The sequence below is a fragment of the Athene noctua genome, chromosome 1 (assembly GCF_965140245.1).
Source record: "Athene noctua chromosome 1, bAthNoc1.hap1.1, whole genome shotgun sequence".
NCBI classification, from domain to species: domain Eukaryota; kingdom Metazoa; phylum Chordata; class Aves; order Strigiformes; family Strigidae; genus Athene; species Athene noctua.
The window spans coordinates 123,746,348-123,767,352 of record NC_134037.1 but is presented as its reverse complement, the minus strand read 5'-3'; the positions used below and the strand labels follow the sequence as shown (position 1 = coordinate 123,767,352).

At 38.7% G+C, this 21,005-nt stretch overlaps 1 protein-coding gene across 2 annotated transcripts in view; it reads left to right on the top strand.

The window, feature by feature from the left end:
- Positions 1 to 9,605, top strand: part of ESF1 (ESF1 nucleolar pre-rRNA processing protein homolog) — a 33,982-nt gene extending 24,377 nt beyond the window's left edge. For both annotated transcript variants that reach the window (XM_074917198.1, XM_074917109.1), the window contains exons 10-14: positions 176 to 297; positions 1,672 to 1,762; positions 7,004 to 7,065; positions 7,921 to 8,067; positions 8,676 to 9,605. In XM_074917198.1, coding sequence (XP_074773299.1) covers positions 176 to 297; positions 1,672 to 1,762; positions 7,004 to 7,065; positions 7,921 to 8,067; positions 8,676 to 8,975 — 722 coding nt within the window. In that variant the 3' untranslated portion in view covers positions 8,976 to 9,605. The remainder of the gene's footprint in view (positions 1 to 175; positions 298 to 1,671; positions 1,763 to 7,003; positions 7,066 to 7,920; positions 8,068 to 8,675) is intronic.
- The last annotated feature ends 11,400 nt before the right edge of the window (positions 9,606 to 21,005 follow it).

Here is a 21,005-nt window from a genome sequence, read left to right as displayed (position 1 = left end):
AAAGTGATCTTATTTATAAAGCTGTCATTTTAAGCAATATTTATGTTGTTTTCACAGATTTGTTGAAGAAAAACTGGATTATTCTTTTACAAAAGAGGAAACAGTTGATTTTTTTTTTTTTTTTTTTTTAAATCAGATTCATCTCATTTTGTTAACTTACTATTTTTTGATCTAGGCCTCAAAGAAACTGCTGAAGAAATGGTCAAAAACAGGTTGGAAGGAAAGGATAACCTAACTCCATGGCAAAAATATCTAGAGAAGAAGAAAGAAAAAAGAATTCTTAAAAAAAAGAGGAAGGTAATGTTTGCATTGGCTGCTTGGGTCAGGAGTTGTTGTTTGTTTGTTTTCTTAATTTACTGTGATTGTTTGTTTTGGATAAACTGAATAAAAAATTGTATCGCTTCCAGTACTATTTCAGGGTTAGAATGTGCCATGAACACTTGTGGAAAGACCAAGAGTGCCTCATCAGATTTACAGAGCAAAAAGATATTCAGGGTACTACTGATCATACATACGCTTAAAGAAAAGTTCATTTTATCTACTTGTGTTACTTTAAAGACTAATGAGTCACAATAACAGTTGGGTTTTATTTTACATTTTTGAATGCATTAGGAGGGGTCTTTTTGCTACTGTGTACATATCGGTTCAAAGTTGTTATGATAATGATAATTGTAGTTTTGGAAATTTTTGTCCTAAAATAATACAGGCTTGTTGCCCAAAGCTGTAACAGCAAAGAATAGCCGTGAAGAACTATTCAAATTCCAAATTACAAGAGCAAATTCAGTAAATAGTTCCATGTATTAATTACAAAATGACCCTATAGTAATGTGAAAATTGCTGTTGCTTCATCTTTCCACATGTAGAAAGTAATTGTGAAGTAACTGATTCCCGTGGCAGTAATGTGCAGGAATAGGCAGATAAATGAAATGTCTGTGCATATGCTAGGAAAAAAAGCATGTGGTGTACAGAATGTAGCTTCCCTAAGTTATTAAATTACTCTGAATAAAATTCATGTTGCAGGTTAGTATTTTTAAGAGTAATCTATACAGCTTGAGTTATGTTGTGCATTCCAGTTAGTTTTAACTGGCATTTGATTAGTAAATTCTTAAACCTTTAAGAAAATGAGTGCTCTGAAGAGAGTAAGTAGCACTGTTAGGTAGCAGAGCAGCTTTTGCTAGCATAATAGTCTTGTTCAGTCTGATAAATTACATCAAGGGGCAAGGTGTGTGACACAATACTTCCAGCAGTCAAATTTTTTCTTTTAAATCCAAACTTAGTCTTTTGAATTTCAGAGCACAAAAGGAAGCTTACTGCTCAAGTTTTTCCCCCAAGTAGAGCTTTTGTGAAACATGAAGTAAGGACATAACAATGCTATGATCCTGTAATTTGTTGGTATGGTTAGCTAATGCATCACAGTTTGTGGGTATATCTAATAAAGATCCTTGGAATATATAAATAGCCCTTCTTTGGGTACACAAAAAGCTTTCAATCAGTGAAACAGATTTTAAATTGTTGGTTTGTCTTGACTAGCAATTTTCAGTGTATTCTAGTTTTATGATGTTCAGCATACAGTAATTCAGTTTTTGTCTTCATAGTTACTAACAGAAGGAACATCTAATTCTAGTGAAACTTCAGTAGTTTGTGCTAAATTTTATTTGTGCTTTGTTACAGGCTGCTGCTGAGAGAGAACAGAGTGAAGACGAACTTCCATCTGATGTTGATCTCAACGACCCGTATTTTGCTGAAGAACTTGAGAAGACAGGTGGGTCAAGGCAGGTGACTTCTGGAATAAATCTGCCCTTTCTTTACATAATGAGCCTGAGAAGCAAAGTCAGGCTAGAGTAAATGCAGAGATAGCATGTTTAGAATGAATAAAGTAGGTGTCATTTGCCTAAAATTGCAGGTTCTGTTCTTGTAAAATGATGCATGTTGTGACATGTGGAATGGTAGGGAACACTGTTCTCTTAGTTTTCATCAGAGACCATTATTTAGCCAATTTCAATGAGTGGCTGTTAGAGACAAGCTGATCATCTGCTCCCCTAAATATTCCAGAGAAAAGAACTTCATTGCCTTTGAAGCCTGTTTCCTTTTACATAGGAGGAGCCAGATACATGTGGGTCTCTGAAGTCTGGATCAATTATGTAAATGTCAAATGCTTTTGCATCCTGAAGAGTCTTTGAGAACTCCATTTTCTTTTCTCATAGTCTGATACACATTTTTACTAGTGTAGTCTGGCTGCCTAGAAACCCACTTAGTGAAATGTAGTATTTCAGGAAATAACTTGTCCAGTTCAGATTTTTAGGATACCTTTTTTACAAGCTTTTTATTCTGATATTTAAGTTAGCTTTTGCCATGGTAACAACTAATTTATTTTGAGTATGATTTTGCTCGTTAAAATTTTAAGGTAGGAGTAATCAGTAATGAGTTCCTGGCTTTCCATGCTCTTGGGAGCCAAAACATAAGGGTGGCTCATACTATTGTATATTACAAGACAACAAAAATACGGGGGGGGGGGGGGAAGCAGTAAGAAAACAAACAGAAAGAAGGTAGCAACAGATTTACAGATATTACCAGCCTTTTGCTTTGGTTGGGTTTTTTTAGAGTATGGCAGTGCAGATCCAAGTTCCATTTAGAAAGAGTAAATCACTTTCAATTTATACCAGCCAGCAATAGGCCTCTGTCCTGATTGTTTGAAGTTTACATTAGGAGAAAGTAAGACACAAAGAAGTCCAGGTTTTGTTTTTTCATTAATGTGCTTATGTATGTGTCTTAACAGTCTGAAGTACAGAATAGGGTGAGTACTCTCCATGTTTTATAGAAAATACCACTGTTTAAGGTGTCATACAATGCTGTTTTCTGCTATGCTTTGGTTATTTCAGGACTCATTGTAAAGATGTCATTCCTTCCACCAATTTTTAAAAATATTTTTTTTAACTAGGAAGATTATGTAGGTACCCTCATACTGATGTTTGATGTCTCAGTGTTCTATATGAAATCTCTGAAAAACTGTTTTTTTCTGAATTAAGCAAGAAATTATTTGTGTCATTGAGGGACTCAGCAGAGAACAATCACATCTGCAGATTTTTAAACCTTCTTGTCCATAATACAGAGGACTGGCTTTTAGAGTATGGGGAGTCTTTGGGGATAGTAAAATAGACGTAAAGGTTAAGAAAGTGGAATTATTGCCTGCAAGATTACTGATAAGCTAGTAAGAAAGAGGGGGAAAACAGAACGTGGCTAGCACTGGAGAAGTTTTAAAGGGAGAGTATAGTGGTTGGCTGAAAGCCCGTTGACATTTTAATGATGATTACACAGCACAACTTCGTCTGGCTTTCACCAAGTTTACCCAGAACAGCCTCTGTCTCATAGCTGGGGTTGCTTTTAAGCACAGCTAGCTTATTCAGTTGGGGAAAATGGGTTACAGTCTTGTTTGAACTAGGCTGTACCTCTGCCAATGTTGTATTTAGGGTACAGGCAGCAATAACTGGAATGCTCATAATTTTTCATAAGCCTTCCACAATTCCACTGAAAGACTGAGATTTCTCCCTTAAAACGACTGTCAGATGATCTTAGATTATGCTGAAAAAACTTGTGACAGGATATGTTTGCAGACTCAGGTGGATCTGTGCAGAAACTGTGAGGATGCAGTAGTGCTGTTAGGGTTTTGCAGTGGTGTATTTGCTCCCATGCTGGTTTCACTTGTTGACAGTAACCTGTATTGGTCATGTATAAGTTAGTTTTTGACAAGCTGAGATAATTGAAGGGAAGCAAGAGTGTAAGGAGCTGTTAGGCAAAGGGCCTAACAAATTTGAATGCTGTGAAAGGAAAACTGGAAATTCTAAGAAGTCTACTTGCACGTATATTCATCAGGTTTGTCTTTGTTCCTGAAAAGGGTTTGTAAAGCAGGCAGTGATTCTTACACTGTGGAGGCTTCATCTTGGGAGAGGCAAGGTAGAGCAAATTCTTTGTGCCTTCTGTGCCCAAAGAGTGTCTGTGCAGTGTGCAAGTGTGTGCAAATTAGCGCTCCAGAAATTCATGACAGTGCTTGTTTTTGCATAGTTTTCATAGGTGTGTAATCTCTATGTGGCTTTTCAATAGTACCATGGGCTAAAATGTAAAATGCTATGTATCTATCAGGCTCGATGTTGCATTTCAGAAGCTTCATTCTAGTTTGATATTGTCAAGAAAAAAAATAATTTCTCCCTTTCATTTTACATTGAGGCATGTATTGTTTAAAAAAAGTGTCATAAAACTTTCATTTGGCTTGGCAGTATAAGTCTCACTGCATCCGTTTCTGTGAGGTCTCCGAAAAGGTTCATGTAAGACAGAATGACTTCTGTAGCTTAAACTGTTGAAAGATGAATAGCTGAATAGGATAATTGCTTATTAACATGAGAGCAATGTCCTGCTGGCTTTTGGAGATCACTGAATAGTGTCAGAATGCTTAGACTATTAAACATATTTTTTGTTGATCCTCCTTTGAGGAAAGAGCTACATGTCTTTACACATTATTGTAACTCCTGTAGGTTCCAAACCATTTGATGCCTTCTCATGATCTAATATATGTGTGTATATATAGCTATATAGCTATATAGCTATATATCAAATATGCGTAGAAATTGATGGCTTTTTAATGCTGGAAGGTAGCAGTATGACTGAGGGGACGTAAGAGGCTAACAGCAAAGTCTGAGGATAGTTGTAGAACCTGTACTTGGAAGATAAAGGTCTTAGCTGGATTATGGATTCATGTATTGTGTGTCTTTGCAAGGCTTTTGAGACTGACTTTCAAGCTCCCGAGTAAGATAAGAGGCCTTGTGAGAGGAGTTTTTGGTCTGGGGTCAGTCTCTGTATTGGAAGTCTCAGAATGCTGATTAGCTTTTACTGTTAGCACTGGGAAGTTGATGTACGAAATGAATGTTGCAAACTGAATTCCTGAGCAGAGAAAGAGCCGAATGGCAACTTGAGGGGGAGCTGCAGCAGAGACTAGAAGCTTTTCTCACTGGCTGGTGGCAGCTATCATTGAAGACAAGTATCTGCTGCTGTAGGGTGGGACAAATCTGATTAGAAGATGGCAGTGGGTCAGTGGGGATTAGGTGCTAGGAAAAATCTGAGATTTTGCAAGTGGTGTGGGAAAGACTTTTACATTCGTAAGTTTGTTATACATTCGTAAGTGTGCAAAATGGGGGCAGGAGACTTGCAGAACATATATGGGAAGAGGGACTGTGTCAGGAGTATGTTAAAAAGACAGAAAATGGTGCATTTGTGAATTATGAAACCAAACTGTTTTCAGGATGATGCAAAATTTTTAGTGCTAAGAGTGATTTTAGGTCCCAAGCTGGTTTTATTAGCAGCATAGTAAGAAAGTAAGTTTGGGGTACGTTTTTATTTATTTATTTTCATGGAAAAGAGCTCAGTTTGATACTAGCTGCTGATTCACCCCCATCTTCAGCAACAGAAATCTTGGAAGGCCTAAAAGATAAGCTGTCTTCACTTCAGTGATTCTACATATAGTGAAAGGTGAGGGAAGATGACTTGAGGGGCCCTTCCTTGGGGGATGTGTGGAAAGGCTAGGAGATTCACTGATTTAACTTCTAGAATAATTGTCTCCAATTTGTCATGTCTCTGTTTACTTTTCTGTAGTTTAGCCAGTTCTGGGAAAATACAAAAGATTTTGTAGTTGTTGAAGTCTTACAGAAGACATTTATTTCTCCCTTCTACACATTAACATAAATTATGTAGGTTAGATAACAATGTTATATCTGAATCTGATGTTTCTGCACGTTTTCTGGAACTACTAAATCAACAGTTTAGTTCTTGAGCCGATGACTTTGAGCATCTGGATAGTTTAGGTTTTGGTGGTGGTGGTTTGTTTCTTCTAGAAATCCATTTCCAGCTTGGAATCCATTTAGAAATAATCAAGAGAATAGTCAAGGGAGAAAAAAATGTTCTTCAAGAAATGTGTCCTGTTCCAGAGTATACTTTGTGATATAACTTGACATTTTTCTGGCATGTTTATATTTCTAGTCTGACTACAAATATGGCTCAACAAAATGGAGCCAAATATCTTCCTTAAGAGCACCCCCAGTGGAGTGTAATTAATTGCCTGGGAATGTAATTCCAAGCTCAAAGGTCAGAGTATGTGGTTCAGGTCAGGAAACCTTCTGCTTTTCCTGCTTCTTCTTGATCAAGGTCTACACATTCCAAAGAGAATAATTTGATTTTGTAGGATGTATACACAGGTCTATTTTCATTAAAAGTTATGTTTGACTGATGATTTATGCTGTTACTATTCATTATGTCTCTTCAGTCAGCACTGCATATCTAAAGTAAATTCTAAGAGAGTAAGAGAGCTTCATCAGAAGAACGTTCAGTCTGAACAGAGTCAGTCATGTTTTCATTCCTGTAATTCTGTTCAGGACTTCTTTGCAAGGGTTTTTTGTGCTAGCACGGCTAACGGGACATGAAATTTTAAAAATTGGGTTTTGTTTTGTGGGTTTTTTTTTTTTACTGTTGAAAATTCAGCTGGGAGACTTGTATTCTGGATGAAGAGATGCACATTTGCTATATGTTATGAAGTATTTACTACATTGTCTGCATCAGTCGAGTGAATGAACAATTTGAGAACTGCAGGACACTTCAGTTACATTTAGGAGTACACAAACTGATTTCTCTTAAAATGCCCTGGGAGTGGAATAATATCATACGTTTGCCTGCACTGTTATGATACTTCCCTCTACTACTCTGTGAAAATTTTTTTCTAAGTGTTCTTTTTTGTTGACATGTTTGTGCCATTTGAATATTGCTGCCTTCTTAAATTGAACAAATATTCGGTGGATTTTTGTTACTTTAAGTCTAGCTGTTTTTTCTTAACTTTTCAGCCTTTTTCCACATCTGTGATTTCAGTATTTTTTACAAGAAAATGAGATGCACTTAGAGCTTCTATTCATAGGTAAATGATGCATAAGCCTGAATAAATGTGTGCATGTCCTATATTTGCATTTAGGCTTAAAGAATAAACCAGAATCGGTTGAAAATACCTCCGAAGATGAAGTGGAAAAACAGAAGGTAAAGTGGTTTAACATGTTAAGAATTACAGATGCTGCATTGTCTGAATTCTGCAAATATTCCTGTTATGTGTTTGTGAGTGAAATCGCTGAATTCGATAGGACAGCAATAGAATAAAACTGTATAATGTCAATAGTGAGAGCTTTGGGAACAGAAGCTACCCGGGAAGAATGGGAGATGATCCATGCCTTGATGTTTTCAGATTATGCCAGGATATCTTTCTGGAAGATGGTAGTTGAACAAAGCTTAACAGTTAGGGAACACTGGAAGGTGAGGCCACAGAAGCCCTACTGGTTGATAGTCCCTCTAGCTTTAGAGCTCTCCCAGTATGTTTGTGTGTTGGGCGGTGCTGAACGTTTGCTTTTCACATTAGCACTGTATGAAATATTTACATGTTCAAACCTTGTCCTGTAGACTTTTAACCTTGAAGATCAAATTGTTTGCTATTGCATGTTTGCTTTTCATTCTTTCTCAGAACAAGTTAAATGAATTTATTTAATTCATATATGTTATCTTTTTATTTTGCTATATAAATATGAAGATAAAATTGTAGCCGTTGGTGATTTCTACATTATGATGTACAATTTTCAGATTAGATTATGAGTACATTTGGAAGTTAAATGTGGGTATTTGCATTTATTTTATATCTAATAAAAAGGAAGTAAACTATTGCATTTAATAACACCTCAAAGCATTAGAAGAATGTTGTTATGGATGAAATAACACTGCCCTGACAATCCTATTTCAACTCCTTTATATGTGTGTAGACTCATACAGACTTTGTTAATGAGATGCTGTATTTTTCATACAAAACTTGATTTCATTGTGTACATGGACCTCCTTATTTTCTAACAGGCTGAAATGGCCCTACTTATGATGGATGATGAGGATGACACCAGAAAACATTTTAATTACAAAAAGATTGTAGAACAGCAGAATTTGAGCAAGAAGAAGAAGAAACTTTTAATGAAGAAGAAGGAATTACTAGAAGATGACTTCCAGGTAATGGTGTACTCTTGATTTTGAGGCTCAGCTCGAATCTTTGTTAATATCAATTATTTTCAGGACAAATTTGGTCATTTCATATCCTTCTGCTCCCTTACTCTTTCTGAAGGAGAACTAGTTCTACCTTTTTAGGGAGTTAATAGTCTGTTCTCAAAAAGCAAGAAATATTCTGATACAGTGTTGAAGGGAGCAGACTCAAACTCTGTGTGAGCTAACAAGACACTGTTTATGCAAGGCCTTGTACAGCTCATTGCCCAAAATACCCATCAGTATGTTTGTTCTGATTGTTATCCACTGCTGCTTTATTTCTGGTCAGTTCTGAACAACAAAACCTTTCCTTGGTCTGCCGATAGCAGCCCTTTCCTTGGTCTGCCGATAGCAGCGTGCACAGGATTTGTACAGGCATTCACTTGTCTGTTTTACCAGTAGTATCTTCTGGCTCTCTACTTCACACTCACTGGGATTTTGTGACTGGAGCAGTTCCAGGAATGGGGAACAATCTCATGAGCTGTGACTCCTTAAGCACCTCATATTTTATTGTGTTTAAAAACTTTGCTATTGTGGGTAAAAGTTATCTAAAATAAACACTCCGTTTCTGCCTTCAGGTAAATGTTGCTGATACAAGATTCCAAGCCATGTTTACTTCTCCCCTGTTTAATTTGGATCCTTCAGATCCAAATTTCAAGAAGACAAAAGCAGTAGAAAAGATCTTGGAAGAGAAAGCTCGCCGAAGGGAAGAAAAGGAGCAAGATCTTAAGGAGGCAAGCAAGGGGCAGGAGAACAAGATGGCAAAGAAAGGAGAGGTTGCTAAGAAAGCCATAGATCCTGCCTTATCAATGCTAATAAAATCTGTCAAAAATAAAACTGAAGCGTTTCAGGCAAGGAAAAAGCAGAAAATCAAATAACTGAACTTTGGTTTTATTCAGACTTTACTTTAGTCTCAGCTCTTCTAACAGGCAACATCTGTTGAAGTTACTACAGTCTGCTCTGATTCCTATCCACCTAAAATTCTCTGAAAAGTCACTTAATTATGGTGGTGAGTTTTGAAGTGACTAAGACTAATACTCACTCTTCTGCCACAACAAATAACTGTTTTGTACTATTATTGAAAAACTACACCTTGAAAAACATGTAAGTAAGGAATCGATGGTTTTGGGGTGTTTTTTGTATCATGCCATCTTTTAAAGACAATAGAAGTGCTGAAGATGGCTACAAAGAATAGTCATAATTATGGTTATATTTATGAATAAGAAAGACACTTCTGCAGAGGTTTATTGCTGAGACTAAATGTTCTTAATGTTTTTAATTCCACAGAAGTCTGTAAAATTTATCTCTGGAGAAGGAAGGTAGTAATATAACTAAAAATGGAAGAAATTTTGTATACAATTTTTTTTATATATTTTTAAAAGATTGCATATATACTTCATTAATTTCTCCTTGAAATACTTGAGAACTTCCTGGATAATAGAACTAATTAACAGAAATACAGCCATTTAAAAGTGTTTCATTAATATATATTGGAAATAAATGTTTTAAATTGGCCTCAAGGAATTTTGGGTATGTAGCTGTTTTTTCTTCTCCTGCGCCTAAATGAAATTATGTCAGTATTAAACTTTTGCTATTAATATTGTATTCCCATTAATATAGATATGCTCATACAAAGTCTTTCAGCAGTGCAAGTGTTAAAAAAAGAAAGAAAAAGTCAAAGGCAGATCTAGATGAAACAAGTTTAGAATCCCTAAATTGACTATGTTAGCATTAGTGTTGGTGGTGAAGGTATCAGTGGTGCAGGGAAAACACAGTAGTAGAAAATGATCTTTATTTCCTGGAGTGTGGGGATTGATTTCTCTTAAGGTTTGGTTCGTTTTGTTTGGTTTTTTTTTTTTTAAAGTGTTTGCTGTATCAGTTCTATTGGAAATACAACTCTGTATCAAAAAAGAATGAAAATTTTACAAACAGTAGCTGAAAAGTAATTTGTAATTTTAAAGAAGTATTGTTAATTTCTAAGACATTCTACTAATTTAAACAAATAATTCTATTAAAACAGGCTAGAAAATACAGATAATCAAAACTAGTGTTTATATGAAGTAAATATATCTGAATATGTAAAGGAGGTCACAGAGTCAGATTTAGCACAGGAGATGCTGTATACCTAATGGCCAAAATGGACAGAGTAGTTAAGAGATTAAGTATAGAAATACAGGTGGAGATGATTTTTGCAAGAGTGCTTTGCAATGGTGTGCCTGAGGAGTACTTGCAGACCTTGAACATTTTACATGCAATTGCTCTTCATAAACATTTGAACATCTTCAGGTTCATTTTCAAGTAGCTGACAGAAAAAGTTGAGGAGCTACTACAGTCTTTTGTATGTTACTTTAAGCCAGCTTCTGTGGCTTCTTTGCCTTTCAAGAAATACGGCAGGACCCAACAAACCCATGTTTTGTAGTTTGAACTGAGCAGTTGTGATGGAGAGCACGGAAGATTTGTCCCGCTGGAAGTGGCAGGAAGCTTCTGAACATGGGGGGAGAACAGCATAATGGTGTTCAGCAAGACAGGAATTTATAAAGAAAGAAAGGAAAGAATGCTCTGGGAAGAAGATTTTTCCACCAAGGGAAGTGTCCCTGCATCAAACAGGAGAGCCAATTATTCCTAGTTAAGAAAATATTAAGTGTTGTACAAAAGTGATAAAAGCGTACTCATACGTATCTGATCCAGATGGTGGATAAGGAGACGAGCTTCTCCCATAAGGAGAGGTCACATTAATCTTATAATAAAAGTTGCAGCATGGAAAACTAAGTAGTTGTCTTCAATGCTGTTTCTTAAGGCAGGCACATATGATATGATTTCCAGGCACCATGTAGTGACACCAGGCTGAAAGAGTAAAATTTAGACGTACCATGTATTTGTATGTATTTTTTCTAAGTTTGATTCATTGTGTGGCTTATATATTGTAGGCATATGAAATGCACTAGGGGCAGTAGCTTGAATTGCATGAGATTTAGAGATTAGATTTACTAACGTTAGTGGTGACAGAAGGGCAAACGCTTATGTATAAAGTGTGTGGAAAGTTGGACAGCTGAGAACGAAAACAAAAGGTCTGAACAGAAACATAAGTCAAATGAAGGATCCACCGAGCCCAGTGTCTGGGTTCTGACAGTGGCTAGTATCTGGAGATAATAATGGTGCACTTGGAATATTACACCTTGTCAGTGGGGAAATGGGTAAGTTCATAATTGTTTTAACCGTTTCTTTCAGAAATACAGCTTGAGTAGGACTAATTGTAGGTACTTACTTTGTAAAAGCACCTTTTTATAGCTGTAGGAACAACATTCTGCGTTGGTGTGCTTACAAATGCTGCTTTAATATACCACGTTCACAGACAGTCTCCCATAATTGTTTAATGATTCAAAAAGCAAATTTAGCGGGGGATGAAAGGCAACAAACTGCACTGTCTCTTGAATCCTCTAACCCTGCCGAGCTCTACCAAATATTTGTGTTTTGATGCATTTGACGTGCGTGCTCTTACAAAGGAGTGTTTCTTGTTTGTGCGCGGCCTGCTGTGTTTGACTTCCTGGCAGCACTCGAGTAGAGTCACTTAAATGATGGGGGCTTTTCTAACTTTACTGGAAAACAACTCGTGCCATGGGTGAATCTCTGCTCCTCCGGAGTACCCAGATACGCTGAGTGACTCACTGGTACAAAACCCTCAAACAGAACTTCTGTGCTTCTGCAGGGCATCTGTCCTTTACAGTAACTGGAGGACTAAGTTGAGAAAAAATGGTTATAAAATTAAAAAGTCATAAATAGTGATGACTTCTTACTGAAGTTGGATGGTGTAAGTTATGCTGTGTATTTTCTCCATGTGTACATGTGCTGGGTACCTCCTTTTTTCCAGTTAGGGAGCCTAGCCTGTATACGGAATTCAGAGCAAGGCAAAATGCACAAAAATATGAAGGCAGACTTGACAGTGATTTTTAACTATTGGTTGAAAAAAATATTTTGCTGTAGGGTAATGTGTGTTGGGTATCATATAAATGCTTAATGTATGTCAATTTTATCTAATCAGATACTCTTGTTGGATTTTTTGTTCTCAAGTTGCTGAGTCCTAAGGGGATATATCTTGGTTGGGAAGAACTGCAGAATTAGTGCCAGCGTGTATCTTAGATGGGGAATTTTTGGTCTGTTTACAAAATGATTAGGTCTAAATTTTCTCCACCCCCACCCTTTTTTTTTTTTTTTTTTTTTTTAAAATCAAGTCATTAATTGCTAATGGCTCAAAGGCCATAATCTAATCTCCATAATGCCAGAACAATGCTAACAAAATCTGAAGTGATTTATTTTTGTGTTTTCAGCAGAAGCTGAATCTTGGAAGTCTAGTAAGAAGTGGTCATGTCTCATTTAGAATTCCTTGCAATTCATTATCCTTGGTGTAAACAAAACAAAGGGTATTTTTGACCACCTCATCCTTTTAAACATGAAAATAGGATCTAGAAGTTCTAACCTCTGAACTTTAAAATATGATTTTATTTTTCCCTTTCACTAAATGTCATGTAACCAGCAAAAGTAACGGCAATTAAGTAAAGAACACATTAAAAACCAGGACTGTTACAAGTGAGACAGAACTGATTTTTCTAGCAATTTATGGAGGTCTGGTATAAAGTAGTTTGTCTCCAAGTTGGCAGCCATCAGAGCTCATGCTAGAGTGTAAGCCAGACATTTAAAGATCTAATATTACAAGTGAAAATCACAAGAGGGTTTGATTTATTTAAAAACTGAGAAAGATCAGACAACCAGAGATGAAGAGCCACGTATGTTTTCTATTAGTCCTTCCTTCTAAAAGTTAAATGTGTTATTTCCAATTAATAGCAAGTTGGCTTTTTGTTCTTTTCATATTGCTCTAGTGTCCAAAAACAACAGTAAGTTGTGCCGTCACATACTTTTTAGCAAACAAGACAACCAAACAAAATACTGTGGGTTTTTTTTTTAAATAAAGTCTTAAAAACTGATGTTATGTATATTTAAAACCACTAGACTAATTCAGTTCTTTTGCACTTGTCTTAAATCATGAATTAAATGCCTCAATCTCAGTTTTGTAGCTATGATAAGAACAACAAAATTAGTAGTTTGGATGGCACAGTAACTGTGATTATTTCATAGAATACGTAAAAAAGACAACCTTCCCAATGTAAAAATGTACTTTTTCACGCAGAGGACTAGGTTACTGTATTCCTGTAAAAAGCAAGACAAGGTGGCAGAAGGGTCTGTTGTCTTGTGCATTTTTTCTCTGACAGGGTTACAAATGGGAATATTTTTGTCTGGGTTCTGGATCCAATCTAGATTACTGTCACTTAAGGTCATTATTACTTTATATCTGCCTCATCACTGAGTAATCCCTGCTCAGTACTGTTCCAGCTCTGTACCTCAGCCATGCAAGACTCTGCAAGTTTTAAACAACATTTTAGCCTCCAAGTGAGCACACTGGCAAACCTTGCTCCTGTCCCATTCTTGGAGACACCCGATCCAGAGGCTGGTTGCCACGTTTTCATGGACAAAACCTCTTGGACCGCGTCCCATGCGCTCCTTGGCACTGCACAAATCCCTTGGCTTTGCACTGCAACCCTGCCCGATGCACTCAGACCTTTCTCTTTTTGTATTTCTGGGGCAAAGAAGGACGGAAGGGGTAATTGAGGCAGATGAGGGTTTGTATTGACTTCTGACAGCGTGAGTCAAAGGCGGACATCACGAGTCTGAACAGAAAAACTGCCCGTTGCAGTCTGCAATGTGTGTGGCTGAACCACTGCTCAAAGGGGTTGGCAGTTTGTCCATGGAAAATGTAAGTCTGAAAGGGCTAAGAATAGCCAAGAATCTGTTTTAGGATGGCTGTGATTGCTGCAGGTGATGAAGAGTTAAAGTCATCTTTGTGGAGTGCAAAACCCCCTAAGCATGAGCTCCTTCCCCTCCTCCTTCCCCTACCTGCTTTTCCCTTTAGGTTAATGCCTGGGCACTCGAAGAGGGGAGTGGGTGCATGTGCTGCCCCAAGGATGGATGCTTTGGGCTTTCAGAGGATTTAGGGGCAGGGCAGGACAGCCTGAGCTGTTGGTCCTTCCTCCTTAAAGAGTTCTGCAAAGTTGATGACTGAGCAGCACCAGCAGGGAAAGCCTGAGAGGATGATGAACGCAGTGATGAATGACCCCTCTGGTGCTGACCAAGAGTTGTTCTGAAGGGTGTCCTTACAGCTGGAGGTGGGAAAAAAAAAAGGTCAGTAATTCCCAAACCAGACACAAGTTTGTAATTTTTTTCCTGCATTTTTTGGTGAATATTAGAGCTGTCTATGAGGAAAATAAATACAAATGACTAGGAACTAAAACTATGTCAGAGAAAATCAGGCACGGTACACGTGAAATCAGCTCTGGTGTTCGTTTCAGTTACAGAAACTGATGTTTTTCTTTAAGCTGACATGAAAATGCCATGAAAGGAAAGAGTCTTCATTATTCTGTATTTTGGTGTCCAAGTGCTCGATTTTGCAAAATAGCTGTTTTCTTAGCAGGGTTTTAATTTTACTTTATTATAATGAAATAACTCCACAATGCTTATGCTCCATGGAAGCCTGCCTGCATCACGGATGGATCATCACCTTCTGAGTCCAGAAGACCAGACTGACCACTTCAGCTGAACATCCTAACAGTTAGCAGAGAACAGTAGGGAGCTGTGTACAGCCCTCTGCGGAGTCTACTGGCTCGAAGGACTAGATGATCTTCAAGGTCTTTTCCAACCTATATGATTCTGTGATTCTGTGAAGGGATGCTGCGCAAGGTGGTGGCTGCAGAGCTACTTGCTGCATCAGGACAGGTGTTGCAGTCTACTGATGCTTAAAAGGAGTATAAATCTATTGCTCAAGTTAGCTGCTTTTCTTAAGACGACCAAAATTTACATTTGACAGCAAGGCAAGTTGCCTTGGTGGGCAAAGAGTCATTCATCACAGAATGGCTGACTGACTGTGCTGTTAAATCAGATTTTTGGAAAGGCAAAATGTAGAATATACAGAAGTGTAACAGTAATGACCTTAAATTTGTGTATTAAAAGATAGGTAGTTTAAACATGTGAATTCTGTCCTAAAAATAAACCTGCATCGATGTTTGTACTGATCTCGGCCTCTCCAAAACGTGAATTTGCTGATAGAGCTCACAAGCTGGGCTGAGGGATGAGAATGGATTTTTTTTTTTTTCTCCTCATTTTACATCCTGAAGATCAGAACTTCCCCAACAAGTGAATGATTCTGACATTTTTAAAGTTTCACAGTGAAGTTAGGCATCCTGAAGTCTCTTTGTTGCGACTGGATCAGTGTCACAGAATTTGAAGAGGAGAATGTTGTGAAGACTGCCCTACTGAAATTGTATCACACCTTGAGTGCAATAAAACAGCCTTGGTTTGGACTACATCTAGCCAGGGAGAGGTGCAGAAAGCAACCATGCAGGTCAAAACCTATAAAAATAATGAGATGATAGAACCTGTAGAGAAAGCCTAGTCCAGGATTTACTTAGTCACCAACTTGGCCTGTTTTACCAAAATACGTACTTTTAAATTGTCATATTTAAATCTGCACTGTGTTTTGTGTGGGCGTGAGGAGACATGATCTCTGACTCCAAAAACCACTGTGCTGCGAGTCCTGGCTTCCTGATTTCCCACAGCGGTTACGGGGAGATGAGTATCCTGCTGCAATGGCCAGTACGTACCCAGTAGGCACATAACTCACTTGCGTCTAAGGAATAAAGACAAAACCTTGCAGGGATTTACTACTGGTGGTTATTTTGGCAACAGCTGATGAACGCATATTTGAAGTTTCATTTCTCAAAAGTCCTGTGTCTTATGATTTGGCCCCATCTAGTTACAACTGTGAAAGCTGGCTGAGAGAAGATTGCAGTCGCACTGAGTTAAGAGTTTTTTGAGATGCAATGGAACGAGCGTTGGAAACAACCGTGTGTGGGTGTTGAGCAGCTGGGAGTACGTGGAATGCTATTTAGACAGGTCCAGGATGCTAGAGTATTTTCCTCATGTAAAGTGGTTCATTATCTGGAAAAAACATTATTTTCCTGGCTGGAAGTCAAAGAAGGGGCCTCTTCATATGCAGAGGAAACAACAAGCATGCCTGGAAAAGACTGCAGGCTTATTTATGCTACCTGCAAACATCAGCCAGTCTTTCAGGGGGATTAATAATGTGGTATCTGAGTGGATCAGTTCCAGCCTTCACAATGGCCTTCAGATGATATTCTCTTCCTGCATGTGAGCATTCAGATAACAATTCCTGTTTGTATTTTTCTCTTGACTGTAGAAATGACTTTCAAAGTTCCTAAACAAAACTGGAATGGTCAGTAGACAGCTGTATTTCTATCTGCTTGCCTCTTCTTTCTTCTTCTTTTTTTTTTTTTTTTTTTGTCATGTGGCCACTTCCCAGGCAAATTCTTTGTTGAGCATTAAAGTTGTCTTGAATTGATTAAGGTTGTCGTCCCAGCTGGATCAAAGGGGATCGGAGAGGGATGTGAGTCTTCTCCTCTTCTACTGCCTTGTCTCAGCATCTCTGTCCTTTAACAGGTGTCCAAAAGCACTGAAACCTCCCACCCCAAAGGTTCAGCTGTTTGTTGCCTGGCATGCTGCCTTTTGTAAAGCAGGGATAAAGTGACTATGTAAGTCAGGAGCTCTTTATTCAAAGCAGCTCTCCTGTTGCCACACAAAAAAGCTAAAGAATTATTAGAAAGGAGATCTAAACTGCGATGAAAAGTCTGCCTTTCTTGTCACTATTAAATATTCTCCTTCGTTGCACCTGAAGGCTACAGCTTAGCATCTCTAACTCCAAATACTAGTCTGTCTTGAAGTGAAGCAGCTGAATAACTTCACTATAGATTTGAAGAAACCTATAAAAACCTAACAAAAAACAGCAGCCCTGGAGGGTTCTAAGTATCAGAGGTATCAAATGATTTCTCCCTTTTCTTTGTACTTTGTCCACATCATTGTAACAAACTCATATGATGCCTGAATGCGTGTTGTCAGAGATGTGGGCCTGATTTGACAGAACCTCACAGATGCATACTGTGTTGCCTAGACTTACTCAAAGAAGCTTCAAAATTTATCTCTGCAAGGAATTTCCACAGTGGAGGAACTACAGGACACTTACAGAGCATCCACCCTAACCCTGTTTGACAACACTTTATACTGCTGAGTCTGAAACAGGAGTTGTGAGGCAGCAGAGAGGTTGGACTTCATCTTGGTTCCCTGCACTGAGGCAAATGATTTTGCTTGGCACGGTGTTAAGCAACTCGCTGAGTTCAACAGCAAATTGTTACAGCCCTTACACATAGCTCCTAAGCGAGTGTCGCTCAGGCCTCTGGAGCAGAACACTTCTCAAAATGCTGGTCAAAGGAGAAGTTGCCAGCTGCATTGTGTTCCAGTGCTTCCTGTAGGGATGTGTTTGTACCCACGTCAATGTCTGTGGGTCTGCCTGGCTGCAAACGCTTTTAAATTCTTCTTACTAAGTACATGGGATCACCCCACTCAACGTTTGGTCAAAAAAGTAGAAAGTACCCATTCTCTGAGCTTCTATTTCAGGAAATGGAGGGTGTCAGTATTAAAATAATCCCTTTAAGTTCCAAGAAGTAATTAAGTGGTGGCATATGTGCCTGCATTCTTACCTCAGATTTTATTTAATTAATGGTTTCGTTATAGTACAGCAAGTTAGATGAAACCTCACTGAAACCTCTGAGCTTGAACAGCCACTTTTCAGTAAACTAAAGCAGTAGATAAAGATAAGCTTTTCATCAAATTAGGAAGTAAAACTCCGGGTCTGCTTCAAAACACAGAAAAAATGCAAGAAGAAATGTAAGATCATCAAAAAGAAATAGAACAAAACCAAAACCAGGCATCAAAACACAGCTGGAAAACTTGTAAAAGGAATAAAGGAAGCCTTTCACTGCAAACCTGTACACTGAGAAATGATTTACAGAATGAGATCACCATTTTACTGGAGTAGCACCACAAATCTAAAGAAGAGCAAAGACCAGAAAATTGGAATAAACAAGAAATATTTGGCCAGTTTGGAAACTGTCACCGGCAGCAAGAGACAGGTTAAGTAAAAGCATCAAAAACCAAGTGGAAACAGATATTTGGATTTGAAATCCTGTTCTCCTGGACAAGGGGGTAGGACCAAATATTGACAATGTTTTTAGCTTCCTGCTTAAAGAAAGCAGGGCTCCGTGATCATGTTGTCCATCCGTCAGTCTGTCAGCCTCCCTTCATAATTTGAACCTGCCAGCCAACTTCAAGGAGATCTGACAGAAGGGTCAAGTCAAAATATGTGTAGCTCAGTCAGCCACATGTTGTGCTGCCTCTTTCTTAGCTGACAGACAGGAGAGGCGGACAAAGAAAGGGAAAAACGGGGGGCGAGTGGGCAGAAGATGCATAGGACCTTACACAGGACATAGTGACAAACACACAAGGTCAAACTGAAGCTACTGTGGTAGTGGCCAACATTGTGTGTCAAAGAAAGGCTGTAGTCAGAAGGCACGTGTGTTGTGACTCTTCCACACAGCACTCTGGCTTTCCCCAAAAATCAGATTGTCCTAGCTCAAATGTAACTAATGTCATCTGAGAAGCAAAAAAAGTACTTTGTGAAGTCTCCTTGGTTCACTTCAGTGTCACTATCAAGAATAAGGACTTTCTTAAATAAAGAAAAAAAAAATTGGCAACAGAGCAACCCACAACCGGGATTTGGACCTCACATTAAAATCTGTGAAAGGACACCAAAGATTTTCTAAAGGTTTGTGGACTTGACACTATTTCCTTGTAGTATTATCCAACAGAAGAGGAAGCACCTGGTAATGTGGAAGACAAAAGCCAATCTCCATAAGCCACATAGTTTGTGTGCCAAAAACATGTGTTGAAAAAGGAGACTTGCATTTGTTCTTGACATTTTTTGCATCGTTAAAAAAATTTAAGGCTGGTCTTTGAAGAAAAAAAAAAGTCAATGATATAAAACTTAATGGAAGCACATTGTTATTTATTGGGGGGAAAAAAACCCCCCAAACATAAAAGGGGCTTCTGTGATTATAAGGCAGACCAGAAAGGAGCCTCTTGAATGCCTGGGGAAGATCCTATGCAGGAAGATTAGGACACAGTGAAGACGGAATAAAGACTGGGGGTAAAAAGGTTAGTTTCCAGATTTTTTTTGTTTGGTTCTTGACAGTTCAGTGCTGAAGTTTTTATTAATGTTTAATATATGATGTATCTTGTGTACAACATGGTGGCCACAGGCTAAAATATATTGACTACAAATATGAGTGAGACCAAATTATGTTTGTCTTACATGGTAATGATGGTAAGAAGTGTAAGTAATCTATTACTAGTTATTATTTACTTTGAAATGTGTTTTGGCTAGTGAATGAAACTGGTGTCAGAAGTACTGTAAAACTTGATTTGTAAAAATTCCCTTTAAAGGTGTCATTTGGATGAAGCAGGTAATTTCCTGACAGCTGGTTTGCAGAGAACGAATGATACAGTCCACTGTGGCAGGAGCTACTGCTACAGCTACACACTGTGCCCGCTTTTAGGAAAAGAAAAATGGGGAGGAGATGAAATATGTTTCATCTAGAGGGCTCAGGAGAATCTTTAATATAAAATATATCCTGTCACTTCTCACACTGGAGCTTGAGCAAGAGATCAGGGACCCTCTTTAGTGACCTCTGCAAAAAGAACAACTGTGTCTTGATCTGGTAAAAATTTTAGTTTCAACTTGAAAAAGCTCACTTTTGCAAATGAAAATTTGAGGTGTTGGCTAAGATAAATGTACTCCACAATAAAAGTAAGTCCATAAGGGCACCTGGTGTTGTTTCGGAATCTACAAAGAAGACCTGGGGCTGTAAGAGTGAAGGCTTTTCAGGAATCATGGACAACATGAACTGGGATACATGAAGCAATGGGCACATACACAGCTGGTTCCCAAAACTGACAGTAATGATTAGCTGAGAAGGTATGAAGGAAATGGGATTTGGATGTGGCTGTCCCCATTCCCAGGAAGGCAGATTTAGAAAGTGTCACCAGCAGAGTGGACATCCAGTCTCCTTTAGAACAAAAGGGGCAGAAATGAATAGGAACTTAACATTCATGTGACAGGACACAAAACTCGAATGCCCCCCTGTCCTGGTTCAGCTAGGATAGGGTTAAGTTTCCCCAGCAGAGAGGGGGAAGGGATCTCCAGCTGGGTTATTCATACCATGCTGATGTCAGGTCCCAGCGCTGCAGGAAGTTTTCCCTTTGTGGCTTTGGTGGCAGGAAAGCAGGCGCGGGCTCGCTGTGTCCATTGCGGTATTTCTCTATATCTCTTTTGTCTTGTTCACTGTTATTACTGTTTATTTTTGTTATCATTGCTATTGTTGTTGTTCAAATTGTTATTTATCACACTGTTGTATCAAATTTCTTCTTATTTTAACCCGGGGTTTGTGCCTCACTTCCAGCCTGACCGGCTGAGGGTAGGGGAGGGACAACAGCAATGTGGTCTCTGGTCCCGGTAGGGCCTAAACCAACACACCCCCAGAGCCACAGAGCGACCTGGGGATGTTGATTGACAGCCAGCTGAACAGGAGCCAGCAGTGTGCCCAGGTGGCCAAGAAGGCCAATGGTATCCTGGCTTGTGTCAGCAATAGCGTGGCCAGTAGGGACAGGGAAAGGATCTTACCCCTGGGATCAGCACTGGTGAGGCTACACCTCAATGTCTGTGTTCAGTTTTGGGCCCCTCACTACAAAAAGGCCATTGAATGACTCGAGCGTGTCCAGAGAAGGGCAGCGGAGCTGGTGCAGGGTCTGGAGCACAGGTCTGATGGGGAGCGGCTGAGGGAACTGGGGGGGTTTAGTCTGGAGAAGAGGAGGCTGAGGGGAGACCTCATGGCCCT